The sequence below is a fragment of the Prinia subflava genome, chromosome 9 (assembly GCF_021018805.1).
Source record: "Prinia subflava isolate CZ2003 ecotype Zambia chromosome 9, Cam_Psub_1.2, whole genome shotgun sequence".
Taxonomy (NCBI): domain Eukaryota; kingdom Metazoa; phylum Chordata; class Aves; order Passeriformes; family Cisticolidae; genus Prinia; species Prinia subflava.
The window spans coordinates 31,657,684-31,682,996 of NC_086255.1; the positions used below are offsets into that span (position 1 = coordinate 31,657,684).

General features: G+C 47.5%; 1 protein-coding gene across 2 annotated transcripts in view; it reads right to left on the reverse strand.

Annotated features, from left to right (window-relative positions):
• The window catches only part of PRKG1 (protein kinase cGMP-dependent 1), a 373,799-nt gene that overhangs the window by 307,210 nt on the left and 41,276 nt on the right, over window positions 1-25,313 (reverse strand). For both annotated transcript variants that reach the window (XM_063406143.1, XM_063406142.1), the window contains exon 2: window positions 7,490-7,656. In XM_063406143.1, the coding sequence (XP_063262213.1) occupies window positions 7,490-7,656 (167 nt within the window). The remainder of the gene's footprint in view (window positions 1-7,489; window positions 7,657-25,313) is intronic.

The following is a 25,313-nucleotide window of genomic DNA, read 5'->3' on the forward strand; positions in this document are numbered from 1 at the left end:
CAGCAGTGGTGACAGTTTTCCATCTTACTTCTGCCAAATAAATCCTGAACTTTGGGTTGGGAGGAACCTTAAAGCTCATCTCATTCCACCCCTGCCATGGGTTACAGGCTTAGGGGCACAAACGGCTCCATAATCCTTAGGAATATTTTTTTGCAGGGACACCTGCAGTAAATTCCTCAGTTATTCACCATTTTCAGTGGACACAACCCTGTGCCAGGGGCTCTGGGATGACCCTGCTGGAGCAGGGATGTGGCACCAGATGTCCCTTCCACCCTGACTAGTCCCACGGTCCTGAAGGCAGCAGGGCTTTGCCAGGGGCAGTTCCTCACTCCCCACTGCACACCTTTAATCCACATTACAACTGGACTTCTCTTTTCTGAGAGGAATAACTGTCACGAGAGAACAGGGCAAAAGAACACAGTGTTTTGGGCTGAAAACTCGTGGGGCGGGGGGGGGAACTAATTTAAGTCAGATTTCACATAGTTATAAATAAGACCTTTTAAAAGCTCCTGGACCTCTCCATCCCCCCCAAAAAAGTAACGAGAGGAAAGAGCTGGGAGCAGAAGAACAACAAGCAACAAAAAATACAATTAACTTTAGGAAGCCTGTGAAGTTACACATCACTACCAGTAAAAATAGCTAAAAAAACCCCGCAATCCAGGCAGAAAATGACTTCAAGTTACCTCCTACTCCAAGATAAGAGTTTACAGAGCTTCAGCAGTGATAAAGAGTCCCTTGTGGAGCTCCACTGGAAGGATGGGGCTGCAGAACTACCCCAGGATTATTGCTTTTCCAGATCTGCAGCATCTCCAATCCCGGCTGCTGCTGCTATTTAGAATATGAGAAAGCTCACCCACTGTTATTTCATGTTCTAGTGGCTCCACAAAATAGCTTTTGCAGTCAGAACCGAGAGGTTATGAAAATATTTAGCACAAGGATGGCAAACATCTTATTTTTATTAGTTTTTCCATCTTAAATCCAACGTGTTCTGATTGCATTTAATTATCATCTGTGCCTGGATGTGCGAGGAGCAGCAGCTGCTGGGATACACTGTAATTTCCATTATTTTAGATAAATACAGTGCAAACATTGATCTGACATTTTGATTTGTTTCCTAAGAACAGAATTCTCATTTTTCCCCAAAACCCATCTGCTGGGGCTGCAAAGAAGTTGCAGATCAGGACCCCGCACATCAAAGCATGGGAAAAATCAGAAAACTTTGCCAAATAATGCAATGCAAACATCTCCCCCCTTCCCCTCCCAGGTTTTATCCTTTTGTTTGGATTTATTCTCAGACCTCTCTCTCTCAAACTTCTGGGCTACACAAAGCCTTGGCCACAAAAATCCATGGGGAGGTTTTCCCCACCAAAAAAAGAAGAAACCTCAGTGGAGAAGAAAAAGCAGGAAATGTTCTCATGACCTTCCCCTGGAGGGGAAGAGGTGTTCAACCAAGGTGAAGCGTTTAAGGAAGGTGGAAAAGTTCCCTGGGAGCAAGAGGAATGGTTTCCCCCATTTAACCCGTTCCTGCCTGGAATAACAGTGATGAGGTCACTACTCAGCAACTCTTTGGGATGAGCTCCTACAGGAAACTCTGCAGGGTTCCAGATGAACCCAGAGCTGATCCTGATGGGATCACTTCCAGCCCAGGCTGTTCTGTATTTGTACAACTCTGACCCGGCCTCTCTCTCCTTCCCCTTCCCAAAAGTGGTGATTTTGAGCTCTCTCTCAGAACCAAGAGCAGAAACAAAGGGCACCGAGCTCCCATGGTCTGATTGTTTTTGTAGATGAGTCTTCCAAGCAAACAAAGAACTCAAACCAGTGGAGCCCACGCAAAGGGAGTCTTCCCTTTACTGGTCCTTCCATGATAGTTTGGACTCCAACACTGGGATTTTTCTATCTGCACGCACAGCCTGAGTTACAGAGCCCTGGAGCTGAAGGGGCCCAGGCTCCTCCAGGTTCACTGCTGGGCTGAAAAGTCCTTTTATTTCACATTTCACTTGTAGGAGCCACAACAAAAGGGACTCATGGAACAGCGTGGGGGGACAAGAAAGACATTTGTGCCTCCCTTTCCAGCTGCTATTATTATTAAAATGAATGAGGCTTTATCTCTTCCCATTTCTTTGGTAAATAAAAGCCCCTTCACCACAAAACAGCCTTTGCCTAACTGCTGAGCAGTACAAAAATCAATGGCACACCAGCTATGATCTTATGAGGGGGAAAAATCCACTATAATCACGCTTGTCCTCCAGTAGGAACTGTTTTCAAAGAGGTTACACCTACCCACTGTTCTCCCTGGAGAGGGGAAGATGGATCTCTGGCTGCCTGGGGATGAACCAGGTTGTAGGAGAGCATTTACAGAATAATTTATCTGTTTGATAAACTCCAAGTGCTCCTCCCCAGAAATGAATTCTTTCAGCTTTTGCCAAGGCTGCCCCAGTTTCGTGTCAGTACCACACTGCAGAAAGAGTCAGAGAGGCTCAGGTAATGATTAGAGGGATGGAAAGTGGAGTAAATCACTGTGAACAGGAGCAGATCCCAAAGAAAGCCAGGCATTCACTGGGAAAATGAAAGGAATTCTCAGGTCAGCTCGACACTGAAACAAACTTCTACAGCCCTGCAGAAGAACCTGCCAGGCCCCTCTCATCCAGCTCCAAAGGGAATTTGTGCTGGCAGCAGGACAGAGACCAGACTTAGCTGTTTGGGGGATTTATATCTGTATAAATCATCAAATAGCCTCCAGTCCCTCCTCTCTCTGCCAGTCCAACAACAGCTTCACAGGTTTGGGATGTTTGAAGTCATCAATCCCAGCTTGGATCCCATTTTCTTCTCCTCCCTACCAAATACTGGCTTAGTTGGAAAACCAAAGTTTAGGTTTTTCCTTGCTGAAGAGGGATGACTTCACCATTATTCCTTGCTGCATTTTAAGTGCTAAGGCTTAGTTCTGCAGCTTTAAAAATAACTGCTGTCTCCAGAATATCAAACCACATCTGTCAGGAGCCCAATCATCCTTTCATATCCCATTTCATCTCATGAACATTTCATGAAGTAAGTACAAGAAATGTTTAATTCCCCGTCACTAATATGAGTAAATAATACCCTTGGAAGAGTTAATAATTAAGACACCGTAAAATTAAAATAATGAGCTGATAACAGTAGAAGATTTGCATTCCATTGCCCCAAGTTTGGCACGACAACCCAATTTCTCCAAGAGGTAGGAAACCTATGAAGCCTGAAGGATTCCAGAGAGGAGCAGAGGGGAAAAAACCCTGACCTGACTCCTGGCCAACCCTGCAATACCAGGATGAAGGAAACAAAAACAAATAGTACAAAAGCACATGAAACAGGAGAGCCTGCAGTGACCCTGGGGGAAAAGCAGGGTGGGAAAAGGGAGATGTGGGAAGTGAGAAGTGCCAGTGCCAACACACTGAGCATGAATCCTTGCAGGCAGAAGGCAGTGAGGTGATGCCTGGGGGGACACAAACAACATCCATGTGCCTGCTTTGCTTTGGATTCAACCCCCCTGAGCCTCCCAGAGGAGCATTTCACCCCTCTGAGGCCCTGTGGAAGGGCTGCCATTTGTCTGTGCACTTCAAACAGCCACATGGACTTTGTTTGGCTTCCCTTAACACCCACCCAGCAGATCCCACAGTGTCTAGGAATACACTGCTTCCCAAGACTCCCAAAAACCCATGTTCCCGTGGGAAATCACAGTTCCTTTGGATCAAGAGGGAAGCAAGAGACAAAGTCATTTTTAAAAATAAAAGGCAAATCCCCACGACTGAAGACCAAAATGAAAGGAAATTTAAGTGGAAAGGGAAAACTACTGATGCAGGGGCTGAGGGAAGTGTGGGCTGGTTCTCAGCGTGGTTCTTCAAAAGCTGCTTGTTCCCTTCCCATGCCTGTAGAAGCAGGAGCACACAGGGATTTTCCTTCCCTCAGGTTCTCCAGGGGTGTGCAGAGGTGCAGCCTCAGAATTCATTTGAAGCACCCAGTGCCAATACAAAACCATGAGCCACAAAAGAGTTAATCCAAGGAATTCCCCCTTCCTCACTACCACCAATTATTTCTTCCACACTTCATGGGAATGGCACCAACCCTCAAGGGAGGACTTTACACCATTATTACTTGAAGGTGTAAACTGTATTACTATTTACACCTTTAGTACTTTATTACTATTTACTCTTTATTACTGATGTTTCAAAAAAAACCTGAGAATATCTATTTATTCCCAGGAGAGCCTCAATCCTTGTGACCTGATGTTCTCCACAGGATCTTCGTGCCCCAATCCAGCCTGCAGCTGACTGGCTCAGCCAGAGGAGACATTTGGGGTGGGAGGTGAGAGATCCCATTTGTCCTCATCAGTGTGAGGCAGCACCCAGGCACAGCTCCAGCCCCTCAACACCGCCCAGATCAGAGGGGGAGCTCTCTGGAAACATCTCTCCAGGCTGCCACCGTTTTAAATTTGCTTTCAGCAACAATTTTAGCAATGTTGTGAAGCCAGCAAATGCAAACCTGCAAAACTACCACGTGGAAAATGTTTAGGGTTTTTTCCCTTAATGAAAAAAAATGGAGGTAGCAGATTCATGTATGATTAATTAACAAGAAATTTTTTTGGCTCTAAAACCCCTCAGTTTGAAGACAAATAATCCGTTGAACCCCTGTCAGAGCAGCAAACTTTCTCCCAGGAAGGGAAATATATCCAATAAATAAGTTTATTTTCCTCTCACAATTGTTTTCCCTGCAGAGCCAAGAGTTCCAGTGTGGAGTAGTTTAAGGCAGAGCATCACTCATCCTCCTTTTCATTCCCAGTCTCACAGCCTGGAGGAATATTCCTGCTGGAGGTGGGCACAGCAGGGATGTGTAATGCTGCCAGCAATTCCAGCCCCTGATGGATACTTGTCACGTCACAAATACATCTATTCCCACCTTCAAAGCACAGCTGTAAGGGAAATTTTTTGGTGTTGCTCAAAGTTTAGGGCGCCTCTTGACCCATTTCAGTTAATAAGGAAAAGCTGAGGGGGTTTCTTGCCACTTTTTGAACACAAGGGGAATCGAGGGGTGTTCCCAGAGGGCTGAAGGAACAGCACAGGCAGGGTGAAGCCAGAGAAATAAAGTGTTTTAAAGAATAGGATGTGGTGGGGCCAGCACCTGAAAGCCTGAACTGGGGCCCTCATATGCCTAGAGGTGGGAATTTGGCCAGCAAGACACAGACTGTGGCTGAAGTCACCCCAAGATACAAAAAAAAAAGAAGCTTATTAGACTTATTAAAAGCAAAGAAGCTCTAAGTACAGGATTCTGCTTGCTGAGAAATTTCAGCTTCAGCTCCTGACTCAAAGCTCTGGTTTTTCTCACTCCTATCTCAAAGAAGAGCAAGAGCCCAAGTAAGGAAGGAAAAAGGAATTAATGGAAGGAGGACTGCATTTATTTGATTTTTGAGGAAACACCTCTCGGTAATACTCAAAGATGGGTCTCTCCAGTAGAGTTTTGCAAAGAACAGAGTTTTTATTTGGGTTTATTGTGTTAATAATTGAGAGGATACAGAATAATGAACCAAAATGAGCTCTTATAACCGTAGCCCAACCTCTTTGATAATGTCCTCTCCCATTTCCATGACTTCATCATCACTCATTGCATTATATCTAAACATAGACTATAAACTCTCCATAATTGGGTTTGCCAAGCATTATGCATATTTAGGGAGCTATCTAAATAATCTTAAATTAAGTTACAAAGCCAAAGGAAGAGCCAAGTCGTGCCCTCACACACACAGGGCTGCCAGGAGAACATGGAAAACCTCAAGTGTCCAAAAAACACAATATTTGGTTATGACACACGTTTGTTGCACACTCATCACCACATGGCCATGTGATAAATAATACCTGATAAATAATATCATTTTATCACATAAATATGATAAAATCTATTCAGCAGTAAAGGGTTATCTGAGTACCAAGCCATGCTCAATACCCCAAACCACGCTGGAAACAGTTCTGCCCCAAAATCCTCTCCAGGGAGTGGGAAGAGGCTGAGCAGGAGATAAATGAACCCTGATTCCAACATGTCCTGTTCTTAGGGTTTTTTTTCGAGGGACAGCATTGAACACAACATCCCAAAAGCTGCCAGGCAGCAAAAACCCCATGAGCAAACCTCTGGTGTGGGGGGAGTTTGGGAAGTTAGCACAGAACTGCACAGTCCAAATCCTCCACATTTCCACTCGGAAGAAAACACTGTTCAAGGATTATGTTAAAGTAATTTTTTATCATCAGCAGAACAGATTGTGCACCTCAGAGTAGTCGCTGTATTCAGAGGACTGAAAACCTTAAATCTTTCCATGCAGTGCTGGGGGTGGAAACACATAATTCACAGAAAAACCATTTCAATGTGCAAAATTCAAAACTGTGAAAAACCAGAGGAATAAAACCTGTGCCTTGAGAAAGGACTTAACCTTAAAAGGACAGAAGCTTCAAGTTGTTTTGGGAAAGCAGTGAGGAGTATTTGCAACTATACAGCATGAGGAATTTGGCAGGAAAGCTTGTTTAAAGGATGGCTTGCTGCCTTGGAAAGATTTTTGTTTAAAAGAACAATTTAAGATATGAAAATACAGATGTGGGCAAGTGAAAAACCTCCACTCCCCTTAGGTGTTATCTGGCCAAAATGTTTGAGTCCACCAGATAGTTCTGGTGAGGAGCAAGAAGAATTTGATAAGCATTTATCCAGTGTGGTACCAAATCACACCAGGAAGGAATTCAGGGATATTTCCCTCAGAACTCAGGATCAGCCACTCAGAGGAGAGGGATGCTGGATGCACACAAGGCTTGATCCAGCTCAGTGACTCTGACAGCTGACATGCACTGCCTTAAAAAGAAAAATCACAAATATACACGAAATATGCTCAGTTTGGCAGGTGGAGAGTGAGAGAACCTGGAAAGAAGACGACACCAAACACAAGGAGCTGAGATTTTGATAAAGCAGAGCTCTGGCAACATCAGTTAGAAGATTTTTACCAAGCTGAACACGCCCTGCTCTGGTGTTCCCTGAGAAAGCCAAAGCAGATGTGCTCCAGCAAGGTGCTGCACTTCCTTTGTGCACCAACAGCACTTTCCATCCTCCCAAGCACAGCTCCTGTGGAGAGCCCCACGTGCTGTACCAACATCTCCACCTGGGAGGAGGCTGTGACCACCTTCTCCTGTTCCACAGCCACTTCCCATCTCCACACCACCATTCCTTCTGTTGAAATCCTCATTTATCCAGCAAACATCACCTCCAGTACAGGAACTCTGGTTAGGGGAGGTTTATTCCAGTGCAGGGTTAACAGCTTTCACCTCCTTTCTTTACCCAGGCACGCACACAAATCCAGGCAGAATTTTCCACACAATTTTTAAGCAACCATATTTAGACAACCTCTTCCTCTGAAACCGTTTTTCCCACGAAAGTTTTTGTCTCTAAGTGTTGAAAAGAAAGGAATAAATAAGATCTTTCCCACCCCTACCTTCCATGACGTACACCAGGGAACCCACATCTCCCTCCTTGATGATGCAGCTGTCCTTGCCATACTCCACGGGGTACATACAATCCACAATCTCCTGGATCTGGGACAACTCCAGGTTCTTCATGAAGTCATTGTCAAGGATCGCTTCCTTTATTAGCTCCTTGGACCTGGGGCACAAATAAATTAAAAAAGAAAAATCAGTGTTTTCCCTAAAAATGTGCAGAGAAGTCAAAAAAAATTACAGAGATATGGACTTGCAATTATTTTTTGTAAATAGGCTTGAGATACGTCCAGCACTGAAATAAAAATAGATTTAGTGGAGTTGCAAAATCCTCTTTTAGCTACAAGTTTCACATCTACAATAACACAGTTACTTGGAATATCTTCCATACACAAAACTGAAAGGAAGCACAAACAAGAAAGTAACAGATTTATTACTTGGTTTATTATATTTTCTATTGATTCAACAAACTGGAGCACACCAAAGGGTGACACTTCACAGATTCTCTGAGTATTTATACTATAATCACTACAGGAGGCATTTGGCACAAAATTCCTACAGCCACTTGTGCAGGTGGACAACGGAGAACGTTCAGTCCTGATTTAGACCAAAACTAAAGCTCCTAAAGCACCTCCAGGCTGGACAGCAGCTCCTCAGCCCTTCCTTCCTCACCCTGGGGGCTGAACTGTTCACAGGCAGCAGCTCCCTGCAGAGCCTGGGCAGTCAGGAGGGGCTCAGCTGCTGGAAAGATGAACATGAAACGAGGTTTTCAAAGAAAAGCGCTTTAATAGGTCATGTCTTCTTGAAAAAGAGCCAAATTGGGCCTTGAGGAGACCCAAACCAGCCCAGCCTTGGGGACACCACGGTCCTTGCACAGGGTTAGGAGCAGCTCAGGGTTCCACCCACCACAGAGCCGGCTCAGTGATGTTCAAGATTCTTTTTATTCCTTTGATAGTTTTGAGGTTATTTCAACACAGCTCATTCCACTGGACACCAGGGGCCACCAGAAGTGACCCTGCTGAAGGGCAGGAGGGGACAGGACCTGGCTGCCCAAAAACCACTCCTGAGAGTGGGAATCTACCTTCACACCAACCCTGACTGCCACGCCAGCCCTTCCCTGTGTAAATAAGGAATACCTGCCCCTGGGGGTGCCTTCCTCTCAGCAAAGCTGGGGATCTGTAAGGCTGACCAGGCTGCATCGCCCCAGCTCCTCACCCCAGCTCCTGTGCCAAGCCAGCCAATGCTTTCTCTGCTGTGCCTTGATTCAGCCTTGACCGCTCCTCTGGTCCCATCCACCCCAAATCCTCATAACAACGAGCTCATTATTGGTGTTGCCCAAGCACCCACCAAAGAAAGCCTAATTAAAGCCTTTGTGCTCATCATGTCACCCTGCATTCCGATTCCAGGCATTTATTTCATTCCAAGGCTCCAAATTTATTTTGTTTCTCCTTGATAAAGTCAGGCATTCAAGTGGAGCTGCTGCAAGAATACCCAAAAAGACTGTGGGGAATTCCTGGCCCAAGTCAAACTTCCCTCTGGATGTGGAGATCCCCAGCAGAAAACAATGCTCTCCTTGTTGGAAATGAACACAGGAAAGGAGTTGAGGAGAAATTTGGTCCAAACAACAGTAAAGGAACAGGAAAACTCAGCTGGACTCAAGGACCTTAAAGGTCTTTTTCTACCTTTATGACTCTACCTGCAAAACAGACCTGACATGAACAAATTTAGGGAATTCAAGAGCTTAATAATAGTATCAATATTATATTATTATTAATAATAATTATATAAATAATAACACAATATGATATCAGAAGTGTAAGAGAACATCTGAACAACCTGATTCAGTCTCTGTCCTCAACACAGGAACGTCAGAGCAAGCTCAGGGGCCCTGAGTCATCCAAACACTTTTAACCACCCCACAAAAACACATCATCATGAAGGAAAACACGTTGGCTGGGACACCAGTGAAGCACAGCTTCATCTCTGCCACCTGAAATTAAATACCCACACGGCAAGGGCTGGATAATAACTCAGTCATGCTTGAATGTGAGCAAAATAGGCTTTATTAGTAGGGATAATTGGTTACAATGAGACACTGACTACAAAGCTGGAGGTGAGAAAAGCACCTCCAGCTGCCCTAAACAGTGCTGGCTGGAGGAGCAAAACCACCTTGCAAGCCAGCTGCCTAATTGTGAGAGTATTCCATGGAATCCCAGACTGCTTTGGGTTAGGAAAAACCTTTAAAATCCTCTCCTTCCACCCCTGCCACTGCAGACCAAACCACCCTCCACAGTCTGGGAGCTCCAAGCCCTTCCAGCAGGAAATATTCCATCCACCTTTTAAAATCAAGTAAGAAAAAAAAAGCTGAGTTTAACATACTCCAAAGTACTAAAAATATGTCAGAGCCACAAGCAGAGCTCCTCTATTGTTCCCTGCAAGAGAATATTCATCACTCTTAATAATTCACAAAAATTATTCATGCACTCTGGCTTGCCAGTCCCACACACTTGCACGTGCCAGGCCCTCAGCAACTTCCACATTATATTATTATTATTATTATTATTATTAGCTTTTCTTTCTGTGTAATTCACAGGTGCTGTTTCAGGTAAACAGGCTTTTTTCTATTGTGTTTATTGTAGAATCCCAGGTGGGAAAAGCCCTCCCACACCATCAAGTCCAACCTGTGCCTGATCCCCCACGTTGTCATCAGCCCAGAAACCCCTGAACCTCAGAGCACACGAATTAACTCCTGGTTCCCAATTATTCCATAACAAATGCCTCTCCAAACCACGCCATTCCTTCATCCTCACCATTATTCCAAAACAGCAGCTATCCCACACCTGTGAATACAGGAATCTACCCAGTAACCCAGAGTAAAAAAGTATTTTAAATGGTTAAAAATCACACTCCTGCCATGGCGAGCAAGTGTTTTAAACAAGATGCAGCTGTTTCGTTGCCTCTTATTTTCCAAAAGTGTTTGTTTCTGCTGTACTTTCCGGTTCAGGTTTCTAATAGGAACAACACACAAACAAAATAACCTACAATATTTGCAAGGCAGCAGGACTGTTTCCAGATGAGCTTGTCTGAAGGAGGAGGATTTCCATGAATATCTACTTAGCACTGGAGTGACTGTCTCTGCCTTCAGAGGGTCACTCAGAGTAGAAAGCAGTTATTGCCATCTTTCCTCTCCAGGGCAAGCAGCCTGGCACCAAGCCATCCCCGTTTTCCTGAAAGATTAATGACCAAATGTGCTGGAGACTTGATGAAGAGTTTAAAAAGAGGGCACAATCCTCTGTGATACATCCTGTCCCAAATCAGTTTAGGTCCATCACGGTAATTAATAAGGCAACAGGAGGAAGAAGCTAATTGCATTCGAATTTGCAGAAGTCATGCAAAAAGAACCTTAACAAATACATTTAATGCATAAAAACCTGGCCGTGCTGCCTCTCAGGGGCAAAGCACGCAGAGGGGAGTCCATCCACACACCTCCCAGTGCTGCACTGGGGGGGCTCTGCTGCCCCAGCCCAACCAGAGCCAGCACCAGCATCCCCAACAAGCCAAAGAAATTCAGGTTTTTGACCCAGAAAAAAGAAGCCCTGCACAAAAGCCGTGTTAAGCTGTGGAAATCCTTGTGTTAAAGGTTTGCAGTGGACATAAAAATGCTGAATTTCAAACCCTGCTATTAACACCCACTGGAACAAGGGCAGGAGATAAATAAAAAATACTGTTTTGTAGCAGATGGGAAATAAAACCCCTGAAAGGCATCCCCAGAAGTGTGGGGAGCTTGAGGGGGGGGGGGGGATTCTGCCCCTCTGCCCCTGTGCTCAGGTGAGAGCCCCCAGCCCTGGGGCCAGCACAGGAGGGACCTGGAGCTGCTGCAGAGAGGCCGGGGGAGGCACCAGGATGAGCAGAGGGATGGAGCAGCTCTGCTGGGAGGAAAGGCTGGGAGAGCTGGGGGTGTTCACCTGGAGAGGAGAAGGCTCCAGGGAGAGCTCAGAGCCCCTGCCAGGGCCTAAAGGGGCTCCAGGAGAGCTGGAGAGGGACAAGGGCTGGAGGGACAGGACACAGGGAATGACTTCCACTGCCAGAGGGCAGGGATGGATGGGATACTGGGCAGGAATTGTTCCCTGGCAGGGTGGGCAGGCCCTGGCACAGGGTGCCCAGAGCAGCTGTGGCTGCCCCTGGATCCCTGGCAGTGCCCAAGGCCAGGCTGGACAGGGCTTGGAACACCTGGGCACAGTGGAAGGTGTCCCTGCAGGGGGGTGGAACAGGACGAGCTTTAGGGTCCCTTAATTAAATTAAGGTCCCTTCCAGCCCAATCCTTGGGCACTTTCCAGCCCAGGTGAATCCACGGTGCTTTGTAATGCACACAGTAAACCCCTGAACCCAAATTCCCATTTTCCAAGGAACACAAGAAATGCTCATCCCAGGCTCTTCCCCCATAGCAACAAAAGCCGCGTTCTCCCTGCTGGGTTTGTACCTTCTGGCATGTACAATAAATATTAGAACACAAAGTTATTCTTCATCCCAAAAGGGCTCGTTTCCATTCTTCATCCCAAAAGGGCTCGTTTCCATTCTTCATCCCAAAAGGTCTTGTTTCAATGTGGAAAAGCCACTTGCTGGTTTTAAGGAAGGGAAGAATTTAGGAGCAGATGGAAAAACTTCTGACAGACCCCTCCAGGGATGCTTCCAGAAACCAAAGCCCTCCCACCACACCCTGTACTGGTGCAGCCCCGGTTTGCAATGGCGCCTGCAGGAACCTGAGGGTCAAGGAATCATTCCCCAGGGAATCTGCTGCTGGCAAGAGCTGATTAAACAGAGGTGGATCGGGAAAACAGAAGAAATTAAGAGTTCAATTTAAAGATTAGTGACACAGTTCTGAATTTTAGGGTGCTCACCACCACAGCTCTGCAGCAAAACCATTTGAAAGTGCCAGTAAGGAAAATGAAAAAGCAATGTACTGGTTGGACAGGCTGGCAGATGCCTGCAAAAAAAGGGGAAAAAAAGCACACTTTGGAGTGACAAAAATAAGCAAGGCCATTTGTTTAGCTGTTTCCATCTCGAAACTTTGAGCAGAACTTTTCAATATGCAAATACCGATGGGGGGAAAGAGTATTTTTTCTGGAGTTTCCCCCATCAGGAATTAACAAATGCTACTAATAACCTAAATCTCCATATTTAGGAGGGAAACATGCACAGGAACTTGAGAGAGATAGCTCAAGTTTACAGCAGTAAAACTGCAGGGCCCTGGGAGATGAGAACTTATTTACTCACACCATAAACCCTGCTCAAAGCTACTACAAGCAGTGGCACCTTTTTGGACTAGGTCATCACTGCTGTAAAAATCCAAATTATTTGTAGAAACTCATGCCCCAAAGCACTATCTTTTGGGACCTTCCATATTTCTGCCCAAGGAATTAAGCTGATTTCAGAGATAACAAGTAGGGAAAAAAAAGTTGCAGCCTCTGCCCCCAAATCTGACGGGGGATACAAGAATCCAGCCAATCCCTACAATAATGGTCTGTTTAAAATCCACACCGTGAAATGTTTAAAAGTGTTTACTTGTACAAAACATGGCCATGGAAAAAGAAAAAAAGAAACCTTCCTTAAAAAGGGAAAACACAGCCAAGGATTGTGCCTGCTCCAGCTTTCCAGAAACTGTCCAGCAGAATACGAATACATAGCAAGAAGTGTTAGGCAGATTTTTTTCTTTTTTAAGCTGTTCCCAGACATACCTCCCTTTCCAAAGGGGGTGTCCTTTCCAAGAGGCACAAAAAGCAAAGGCCGCGAGTTTCCAGCAGGGTTGGGGAAGCTTTTTGATCAAAGCTCACCTTTGTAGAGCTTCTAATTCTGTTTTAAGCCCTCGTGTAATGCAAAGAGGAGGCAAGACTAAAACACACGTTCAGCTCTGTTCTGAAATAGAATCCCAGAGTGGTTTGGGGTGGAGTGACCTCAAAATCACCTCTTCCCACCCTCTTTGGGCTGTCCCAAACACCTTCCACTATCCCAGGCTGCTCCAAGCCCCAAAGTCCAGCCTGGCCTTGAGCACTTCCAGGGATCCAGGAACAGCCACAGCTGCTCTGTGCAGGGTCTCTCCACCCTCACAAGGAGGAGTTTATTCTGTCTATGGAACCTGAATTTTCCCTCTGGCAGTCTGAACTCATTTCCCTTGTCCTGGCACTCCAGTTCCTGTTGCAGGGTTCCTCTCCAGCTTCCCTGGATCCCTTCAGGCCCTGGAAGGAGCTGTGAGGTCTCCACACACCCTTCTCCTCTCCAGGCTGAACATTCCCAGTTCTCCCAGCCTGGCTCCAGAGAGAAGCTGCTCCAGTCCCCTCAGCAATTCCAGGAGTTGCTCCAACAGTTCCGTGTCCTCCTTACATTGAAGTATCTGTATAGCTCATCTCCTGTGGCCTGGCCACGCATCCAGAGGTCCCAGCCTGGCAGCTGAGAACCACAAAGCCTTCAGTGATACCAAAATAAGCATCATCAAGAGAGGGCAGTCCAAACCCATTCCTGGCACTCCCCCTTCCCAGCAGGCTGGGTCATGGATTGCTGTCAGCTCCTTGGTTCCCATCTAAGAACCAGAGGCAGGAAGCAGAACTTCCAGGATGATTATTTAATCCCTCAGCCACCAGCCTGAAGCCCACACCCTTCAGCAAAGCTGCTTTTACAACCAAAGTGAAAATCTTGGTGCCAAGGCAAGGTGGAAGCTCCTCCCTGAAGGCCTTCAGTGCCAAAGCCCCCGGAGTAGGAACAAGCCCCCAGCACACGGCACTTCCTGAAGGGTGAAATGCTGGATAATACCTTCAAATCCTAAAACCTGCAAGGGAACAAATGGATCTTTTCCTAACTCACTCTGAGGAGCAGAGCAGGAGAGAAAAGCTCAGACCTTTGGGTAAGATCTGGGGCTTGTTTGGACTCCAGTGCTCTTAATAGCTGATAACTCTGCATTAGCTGTTTGTTTTGGCTCTGGATAAAGCCCACTTTGGATGTTCCTTCAGGGGATTTTAAATATAACTCTAAGAGAGCTATTCTTGACTCAGTAACTGGGAATTAGAGTAGGATTCAAGTCTGGGACTGAGTAACATGAAGGCCTTTAAATACACTCGTAGATTTTCTTTACAGTGCTTCCCTTTCCCACAACACACAACCCACAGCTCATCTTCAGGTTTGACAGGAAATTTCTGAGCAGGATCTTAAGCATCTTCAGCGAGGCTGCTCCTGAACAGCTGGATGGAAGAATGTTCCTCACAAGAGTCCACTAAGCTTTTTAACCAAAATGCCAATTTAAAAAAGAGGTTAAGCAACTCTGCCCTGATCTAAACCTGTAAACAAAGAAAACAGCTTCCACATTTCCAGGTTTTCTTGCACTTCAATACAACTTGGAGTTGCAGAATCGAGTTGCTCTGCAGAGAATGTTGCTCAGACAGCTCTACTTAGGATTTCTAAATATATCAGTACACTGCTGTTCATTATATCATATTTTGGCATTCGACATTTAAAAAGAAAAATCATTTCAGCAAGAAAAATATTCAAATCCCCTTTCACCTACGCTGAAAATTGTTGTTGGTACAAAAATACTGTAGGCAGGAGTTGGTTAACTTGCATTTTAATGTGTCTCACCCCACAGATCTTAATTTGCCACCCTTTTTTTAGGCTCCTACTTCGCATCCTACAAAGCCCCAGGTTTAGACACCAGAAATGTTGGCAAGCTCAGGCAGAAGAAGAAGTTGGCTCTTGCCAACAGAGTTTGCCTCCTCCTGCACCCTCTGACAGCTCCGAGGAACTCCCACATGAGCTGCATTTTGAGAAACCACTACCAAGCCCTCGGAGCAGGATTAAGCAGCTCCTTGATTACCTGAAGAAAACAGCAGAAGCTTTGAGCAGCTAATGACAGGTGAGAACACAAAATCAGAGAAGCATTTGGGCTGGAAAAGATCTCTGAGGCTATCGAGTTTACCCTGTGCCCAATGTCCACCCTGTCCCCAGCCCAGAGCACTCAGTGCCACCTCCAGCCCTTCCTTGGACACCTCCAGCCATGGGCACTCCAACCCTCCCTGGGCAGCCCCTGCCAAGGCCTGAGCTCCCTTTCCATGGAGGAATTTTCCCAGAATTCTTCCAGAACACGTAGCAAAGTCCTGGTGAAGGGGGATGGGTGTCTCTCAGGGATGCTTGGCCAAAACCAAGCAGGCTTTTGAGGGGTGTTACCCCGTGCATTTCACATTTCAGCACTCACATCCAGCACAGCTGTGCTGGAGCCTTCTTGCACCTACAGAAATAGCAGAGAAAACACGTCCCCATATGTCTCCATGCCCAGGGACCCAGAAACAACCCAAACTCCTCCAGAAGGAGCTCAGTGAGCAAGGCAGAGTCACAGAGATCCAGACAACACATTCTGCAGGTCACAGTGATCCCTCTTGGAAAGACCCACAGAGTTGAAAGGCACGAGTTTCTCCATCCATCAAACCACTATGAATGTTGCCTTCCAGTCCTGGCAGCTCCATGCAGCGACCCCTGACTGGAGGCAGGGATGAGCAGTGGAGCTAAAAGGCAACTCCAACAGTTCCCCCAAGTTTATTAGTGCCTCTGGAGGTCTGCCTGGGGATAAAGGAGGGTGTGGACGGTGAGCCGCACCCATTCCCTGGAGAAGGGAGTTACTGATGGCCACCACGGGGATGGCTTCACCCTGGTGCAACAGGCAGGAAATCTGCCAAGGGGATGATAACCTAATTTACATAGATGCAGAAATCCAATTAGAGATCCTCTGAGCAGAGACAGCTCACTCTGCTCTCCTGGATTAGAGAACATGTCAGGAGCTCCTCCAAATGCACCGTGGGCCAGGAGAGATGGATGTGCTCTGCAAAAGCACTTTGCTCCTCCCTGACAAACACATCCACAGGGAATGCTGTCACAGCCAGGGAAATATAGAGCTGCTCCAGTGAAAGTTCAGGAGGGGGATTCACAAGAATTGTGATGGATGGGGAGGGGAGAAAAGCAACAAGAGATTTCACATCCTTCTCTCTGATTCACCCAAGACTTGTGATGGATGGGACTGTCACCAGGGAAGTTCCATCAGCTCTCTCCAGCCTGGGGAAGTCCCTGGCTGAAATGCCACAGGCATGTGGCAGTGGAATGCAGACAGTGCTTGGAGCCTCAGTCTTCCAATAAATATTCTCGGGGATTTTAGGGAGAACTATTTCTTCCTGCTTCACGACTCAGCAGGAGGCCTGACGTTTGCAGGGACATAAATATTTGCAAGATGTGTGGCATTAGCCAAATAACTCCCCACTGCCAAGGAGCAGCCCGTGGGGATGGAAGGGCAAGATGTGCCTCCTCCCAGAAGGGTCACTCCGGGATACAGCCGCAGGAGCACATCCTGCAGGCTCTGTCTAGCCTGCCAATAAACCAAATTAGAGCTGGACAAGCACCTTGTGGCAGGCAGAATGAACTCTGAGCAGCCACACAACTTGATGGCGTTTAACTGGAGAAAGAGCAGCAGCAGGAAGCTCAGGAGGTGTCTGTGGAAAAGCAGGAGGATGGGGCAGGGAGCAGGGCAGTGCTGCTGCTGCTTTCCTTCCGCTCAGAGGCAGGTGGGGGAGAGGCTGGCACATTCCAAATACTATTTTCTCATCTCTGTTTCTACTGCATGAGCACTGACCGTGACAATCCCACTGAGTTTTGAAGAATATGCCAAAAACAACTGCTCTGCACAACTCCCTGACAGGAGGGGACAGCCAGGGGGGGTCGGGCTGTGCTCCCAGGGAACAGGGACAGGACAAGGGCAAACGGCCTCAGGCTGGGCCAGGGGAGGCTCAGCTTGGCCAGCAGCAGGAATTTGTGCATGGAAAGGGAGCTCAGGCCTTGGCAGGGGCTGCCCAGGGAGGGTTGGAGTGCCCATGGCTGGAGGTGTCCAAGGAAGGGCTGGAGGTGGCACTGAGTGCTCTGGGCTGGGGACAAGGTGGGCATCAGGCACAGGGTGGATTCGATGACCCTGGTGGGCGTTTCCAACCTCAATGACTCTGTGGTACTAAAACAAAACAGGGCTTTTGCTCAGAAATGCTCTTGCTCCTCTCGTTATAGGAATTTCACTAAGAATCCCATGGTTGTGATGTTGTCTTTGGCTGTAACCAAAGGAAGAACCCAAACTCTGAAGCAGGAGGACACAGCCCTCAACACTGTCCTCGTGAAGGGGAGATCCCACAGCCACAGAAGGGATGCCCAGCCCAGCAGGAATGAGAGCAGCACAAGGCAAACACCTCCACAGAAACCCTCTCACCCAAAACAACACAAAAAACACAACCCCAGGCATGGAAAGCTCCAGTCTCAGGGCTTTCAAGTCTTCAAAAAATCTTGGATTGTGAAGAACAATCTGCAGGGGGAAATTGGTGGTGGGTTGGGGATTCAGAGAAATTTCCTTAATTCCCATAAACCGTATGAGACAAACTCCAGGGATACCTGCAATCATCCAACCACATATGAACATGAGACAGAGAGAACTTCAAGGAATTATTTTGAAGAATAATAGTGACAAATGTGCTAGGAGAAGACAGGCACCAAATTCTGATGGAAAGCAAGGGAAAGATGAAGAGCTTTGAATTTGAAGGACTTTAGGAAACTGCCCTTTTCTTTGATCAAAATAACTCTCCTCCAGAGGCTCTGAATGTTTCCAGGAATTTCAGCCTGGAAGGATACTGAAGGGGAAACATCCTATGTCTGGCAAATGGGAGGATATTTTTGAACAAGTAGTAACCTCACATTACATGGCACCACTTGTCCTCAGGGAATCCTAACGGGAATGGACATACAGAGGTAAAAGAAGCATGCAGCAACACAAAAGGTGCTGCCCAAGGAAAGCCAAGGAATGGCATGGAGACTGGGGAAACCACAGAAGCAGCTAGGCTGGAAGAGCCCTCCAGGATCATCCAGTCCCAGCTGTGCCCAATGCCCACCTTGTCCCCAGCCCAGAGCACTCAGTGCCACCTCCAGCCCTTCCTTGGACACCTCCAGCCATGGGCACTGCAACCCTCCCTGGGCAGCCCCTGCCAAGGCCTGAGCTCCCTTTCCATGCACAAATTCCTGCTGCTGGCCAAGCTGAGCCTCCCCTGGCCCAGCCTGAGGCCGTTTGCCCTTGTCCTGTCCCTGTTCCCTGCGAGCACAGCCCGACCCCCCCTGGCTGTCCCCTCCTGTCAGGAGCTGTGCAGAGCCACAAGGTCCCCCTGAGCCTCCTTTTCTCCAGGCTCAGCCCTTTCCCAGCTCCCTCAGCTGCTCCTCACAGGGTTCACATTCCAGACCCTGAGAAGTTTTGGAGATCACTCACTGTGGTCTTTAGGAGCACCTCTGACTTCCTGGTGTTACAGCCTGGCGAGCCAGAATCCCAGCATGGGATCCACTGAGGTATTCCCAAGGGAAGGCTCTCCCCTTTGCAAACAGGGCCATTTCAAGGGAAAACAGGAGCAGCACTTGTTTCTGAAGGACAGACAGCCACAGGCATTAAGGCACAGGGCTCTTCTGTCTCCCTCAGCAAGCCAGGAAAGTCCCAAAATTTACAGTTCAGATGTGCTGCTGCCCAGGTCCTCCGCAGAAAAACCTTTGGCTCACAGGAAAGCCCCAAACAGGGCACTGGAGAGAAGAACCACATGTAGAGGCTGAGAACTGTGACAGAAGAAAGAAGGCGAAGGAGGGCAGAGAATTAAGTTACCTTTATCTGCATCACATGAGCAGAAAACGAGGTCTGCTCTCATAATGTAGTGCTGAGATTGCTTTCCTTCCCTTGCATTACTATCCTGCACTTAACTCTCCCCTTTTCCACCACCCTCATGTCTCATCACCTTCCCACACCATCTCCCAACTCCAAAATGCTTGCTCCCATTGCAGCAACTCTGGCTCGTGTTCCTTTTTCGTCTGAGTGCCTCATTTGACATTCCTAGTGCAGAGCACCATGGATTTCTCTTTCCTCTCCTTGCACCATCCTCCCAAACCCTTTCTCCCCCCCTGCTCCTCCTGCAAGTCCTTGCCCCTTGCAATTTCACTGCTCCCATGGGGCAGCTGAACAAATATCAGCCAAAACAAATCAGAAAGCTGAGCCCCAGGCCAGGAGAAATACTCAGGCTGGAAAGGGGCTGCAAGGGGCCAGAAAGACCCCAAAGGTTAAATGTGGCAGAAGACAAAAGGAAGAAGGAAATGGCAGATGTGCTTTGCATCAGATTTGGTGGGATATTGGGCAGGAATTGTTCCCTGGCAGGGTGGGCAGGCCCTGGCACAGGGTGCCCAGAGCAGCTGTGGCTGCCCCTGGATCCCTGGCAGTGCCCAAGGCCAGGCTGGACAGGGCTTGGAGCAGCCTGGGACAGTGGAAGGTGTCCCCACCATGGCAGGGGTGGCACTGGATGGACATTAAAATTCCTTCCCACTCAAATCCATCTGTGATTTCATGATAATAAAGAAATAAAACCCTACCAAAAAAAAAAAAAAAAAAAAAAAAAAAAAAAAAAAAAAAAAGGCAGCAGAACAGGGCATCAGTGCATCACAAGGAGACAGCAATGGTGTTTCCTCCAATACAGCACACGTGAGTTTCTAGGGAAACAGTTCCTTTCCTCTGTCCCAAGTATTTCACAGGACTTGGAAAGAAACCTTGTTCACTTTCTGAAAAGCTCTGCTACAACTCTTCCATGTTCTGAATCTGTTCCATGCTCCACAGGCTGCGTTGAGGAAATATTTACATGAAGGAATACACAGAAAGAGCTAAAAAGAGATGGAGAAAACGTGCCTGCCAAGAAGCAGAGTTATTTCCGTGGAAGAAACAGGAACTAATGGAGGGAACCGATATAATTTACATCTAGTTTAATCCCAACAGGCCCAAAAAGTGTCATTTGAAATTTAAGTGCATTTTAAAGATAACAATTCTTTTTTAAAGTCAAAAGCAGACACAAGCTGTTTACATAAATCCTAATATCCCATGTATTCAATAGTGCAGGTGACTGGAAAGATCAGCCTAAGCCTGTGTTAAACACTGAACAATGAAATTAACTGGCACTGGAATTCTTGCAAAACACACCTTCCTTTAGAGAGTTTAAGGGAGAAAAAATTCCAGCCTTGCAAGTTGGTAAGAAAACAGCACAACTTTGAGCATTCTTTTTTAAAATCTAAATCCAGCCTGTTCTCCCAAACAGCAACAGCAGCCAGAGCTAAACAGAAAACTCAAACCCAAAGAAGAACAGCCAAACCCTGTGTGAGTCGCTGCTCATGCTGAGTCCTGCACTTCCACGTGTCCTTTCACAGGAGGTTTGAAAAATCCTTTATTTCCAATGGAACTCGTTTACTTACCTCTATTTCACCCACCAAGATCCACCTGATCTGAAATGAAACAACTCTGCTCACCTAACAAAGCATTTCAGGCAGCTGTGATGCACTGGCAGACTTTGGAAAAGTATTTTAACTGTGTCCCTATGAGACAGATTCCCTCCAGGAACGAGCCCTCCTAGCATTCTCCATTATGGAACACTAAGAAGAGGAATCCACCTCTTGCAGCTAAGGGAACTGGGACATTCTGCTTTGACCCATTTTGTCATGCCAGGACGGGTGGGAAGGTGGGATATTGGGCAGGAGGGTGGTGAGGCCCTGCCCAGAGCAGCTGTGGCTGCCCCTGCAGCCCTGGAAGTGTCCAAGGCCAGCTTGGACAGGACTTGAAGCAGCCTGGGACAGTGGAAGGTGTCCCTGCCCATGGCAGGGGTAGGACTGAATGGGCTTCAAGGTCCCTTCCAACCCTAGCAATTCCATGATTTTCCCCATCTATTCCAAGAATAAAATTACTAGTCTTTAATAATCTGTAGCCCCAGTGTCCTATAGGTGCAGTGGTTCTAAATGATTGCTAAAAGCAACGTTAGGATTTAAATTCCCAGGGTTTTCCCTCTCCATCGTGTGATTCCAGCAGCTGGCAGCTTTCACTTCCCATCACAGAACCACTGAGGCTGGAAAAGCCCTCTAAGATTGAGTCCAACCATCAGCCCCACACCACCACATCCACCAGATGTGCCCAAGTGCCACATCCAGGCCTTCCTGGGACACCTCCAGGGATGGAGACTCCAATCCCTAAGCAGCCTCTTCCAGTGTCTTCATTTCCATGGAGAAGTTTCTCCTATATCCAATCTAAATCTCTCTGGCACAGTTTGAGGCCAACTTCACAAGGTGCTCAACCATCCCAGTATTTCCTTCCTCCCAAACTGTAACTCTTGCAGGAAGATCTCAGGAATATGACACTTTCCACCTGCCAATTTAATGGATCTGCCTTTTTTTTTTTTTTTTTTTGGCAGCCATCCCAAAAAGCTGGTGTATGTGGTGGTATTCTCTACAAATCCTACTTGGACAATTGGCCTTCCTGCTCAAAGAATAAAATCTCACAATCCCTCTCTGTGCTGGTTAATAAATGCACATGCTGCTTTCAGGGTTTTGGATTTTTCTTTTGTTTTCCAATAGAGAGACAAGGCTGTTCTATTTATAAAGGTCAAGTAAATTGTGTGCAGTCTGTGGAGCCTTAACATCTTTGTGTTATTAAAACAGAATATTTCATTTAAACAGCTCCTTTCTGAAAGAAAAAGAAATTTCTCCCAACAATATCTCTTCCCCTCTCCATTCTGAGTTAAGGTCTGTGCACATGGAGGAGAATGCAAGTGTTTGTTTGCTCTTCACTTGAATTATAACAACTATTATTTTTTTAACACTCTATAACACTTTTACCGGTTGTTTGGATAAGCCACAACCATGAATCCTGCTCGGCTGTCACGGCAGGAAAAAGCCTGGCATTATCTCTGTGGGCAGGGAGAAAAGCTGTCAGGAACAGCAAAGGGGGTAGGGGCTGAGGAGGGGGCTAAACAAGGTTTAAGAGGCTTAACCTGGACAAAAACGTTGCCTTCAGACATATCTCTGCCATCTTCCTGTACTGGAATGATGTCCCAAGGGCCTGGTACTTCCACATGAATTTCACATGGGGTCAGACAAGGATTCAAGAGCTGCTCAAACCTTCCTCAGCTCTGTGAGAAGCAGCAGACTGGTTTAATCTTTATCCGCTTAGCAACAATCGCAAATAAACGGGTTTTGTGGTCAGGGTGGTGACTGTGGCACAGCAAAATGGGGCAGACAGTTCAAATCCCAGGTGACAGCACCTGTGGAGCTGCTGGCTCTGCACAAAGCCCCTGCAGGCCCCCAGGAGCACAGCAAGCCAAGGAGCAAACACAGCAATCCCATCTAAGCCCATCCCAATCACTGCATTCCCAGCTGGACGCTGTGCCTGGCACTGAAAGCACACTCCAGGAGACATTCCTCAGCTGGGCCTGCACAGGAACCCCAATTCTTGATGACACTCTGTGTTTGACCATCTCCACCGTGGGCTGGTGGGTGGCTGAGAGCTGAGGGCTGTCCTGTGCCACCAAGCCAACATCAAAAAACACGGGGACAACCAAAAAGAGAGCTGAGCAAGGGATGTCCCGAGGCTGGTTATCATATTCTCCCCCACAGAAGTCTGCAGAGGCAGGACAAAGAAGTGCCAGGCAGAATTACTCCCTGCAGGTGCTCCAATTCCATTTTTCTGGACAGATATGCCCAGCACTCAGCTGGAAGCTCAGCAGCAGACACCCCAAGTTACCAGCTCTGCCCCCCAACAATCAATCTGGGCTCCACGAAGCCTTCAGATGAACGAAAGAAAAATGAAACAAAAAACCCCACCTGAAGTTCCTAACCTGAGCTTTAATTATTCCAAACTCTTCACATCATTAGCACACCTCTAACAGACATAAATCCAATTTTAAAGATTGCTGTGTGATTTACTCTCAGGTTATTAGGAAAAGGAAACCTTAAACAAACCTGTCATTAACCTATATCTGCATTAATGTTTGTCCCTTAGGTGGAAATCTGAGGAAAGCTTTTCTGCCTGTGAAAATCCATGTCCCTTAAATAAGAACACTAGAATTTTAAGTGTGTGCCTTGCTATTTAACCAGAAATGAAAAGTAATTTCTACACCAAGTGCCCCTGCTTGTGAAGCAATTATAGTTAAGGCTTCTCTGGGATAGGAAAACTCATCAGCACTGAAAGCCAGACAGATCAAAGCCTGCAGGGATGGGCAGAGCAAACCTTGTGCTTCTCCTCCTCGGGTACAGCACTGTGTCCCCCAAACCACCCAACCTATTGTAAATTAGGAGGCAAAAACATATGAACAGCACGAGTATATCTGAAGAGGAGAAAATAAAGGAATAAATGAACTTCCTACTGCTCTCTGGCCACCCCTGAGGCTGCAAGCAGCACTTGAAGCAGGCTGATGAAATCCTCGTTGTCAAAGGCAGCAGAGGAGTGTTGTGATCTGCACACTCCCTCTCCTAATCTGTTCTGGCAAGGCGATTACAGGAGCTGCTTCCTTTAAAAGAAGTCAAATTTATGCACACACGAATAAAGGGCTAACTGTACAATCAGTCCCAACAGCAGTGCCAGGAAAAGAGCCTGCTGCAAGGGGAAAATGGGATGCAAAATGCAGCATGGAAGGGAAGATGCTGATTTTTCGGCTCCTGCTTTACATGGATCAAAAAGGCCACAGTAGTCACAGAATTCCAGGATGGTTTGGGTTGGAAGGGACCTGAAAGCCCACCCAGTGCCACCCCTGCCATGGGCAGGGACACCTTCCACTGTCCCAGGCTGCTCCAAGCCCCAAAGTCTAGCCTGGCCTTGGACACTGCCAGGGATCCAGGGGCAGCCACAGCTGCTCTGGGCACCCTGTGCCAGGGCCTGCCCACCCTGCCAGGGAACAATTTCTGCCCAATATCCCATCCAGCCCTGCCCTCTGGCAGTGAGAAGCCATTCCCTGTGTCCTGTCACTCCAGGCCTCTGTTAAAAGTCCCTCTCCATCTTTCCCATCAGCTCCTTCAGGATGCAGTGAGGTCACTTGGGAGCTTCTCCTCTCCAGGCTGAACACCCCCAGCTCTCCCAGCCTTTCCTCCCAGCAGAGCTGCCCCATCCCTCTGCTCATCCTGGTGCCTCCCCCGGCCTCTCTGCAGCAGCTCCAGGTCCCTCCTGTGCTGGCCCCAGGGCTGGGGCAGCTCTGCAGGTGGGCTCTCACCTGAGCACAGGGGCAGAGGGGCAGAATCCCCCCTGCCCTGCTGCCCACGCTGGGGCTCAGCCCAGGGCACGGGGGGGTTCTGGGTCCCAGCCCTCACCCCCAGCACCCCCAGGTCCTTCTCCCAGGGCTGCTCCAGCTGCTCAGCCCCAGCCTGGATCGATCCTGGGGGCTGCCCTGACCCAGGGACAGCACCAGCTCCTGGCCTGGTGATTGAACTCCCTGCAATTCCCAAGGGCCCCCATGGACAAGAGTTTGGGGGGTTCAGGGGTTCGTACTCAGGCAGCCTGTGCAGACAGGGCTAAGGAAGGTCTGAGGAGCGAACAAGGCTGGAGATGGGGACTCTGTGCCCAGCACTCACCTTTTCCATGTTCAGCTGGGACAGACGTCCCCCCCTGCTGCTCCCCATCACTCTTCTTGCAGGGAACAGAAGCCACCAACAGCCAAGGCATTTGCAGACAGCCCAAGAAGCAGTTTTGAGGGTGTGAGGGGGAGGGTCAAAAGCAGAAATCTGTTTATTTGGCACCTAAATATAGCCCAGTTAACTCAGCAAACATTTTCTCTCTACTACATTGCTATTTTGTCTGCGTGCACAGGCTGCAAGGAACCAGCTGCAGCATCACCAGTTGATTACATTCTCTGATGAGGAATTTGTTTTTGTTCCTCAGCAGAAATTTCTGCCACTACGTGCCCGTGACCACTCTTCGGAGTCTTAGGTATGAAAATTCAG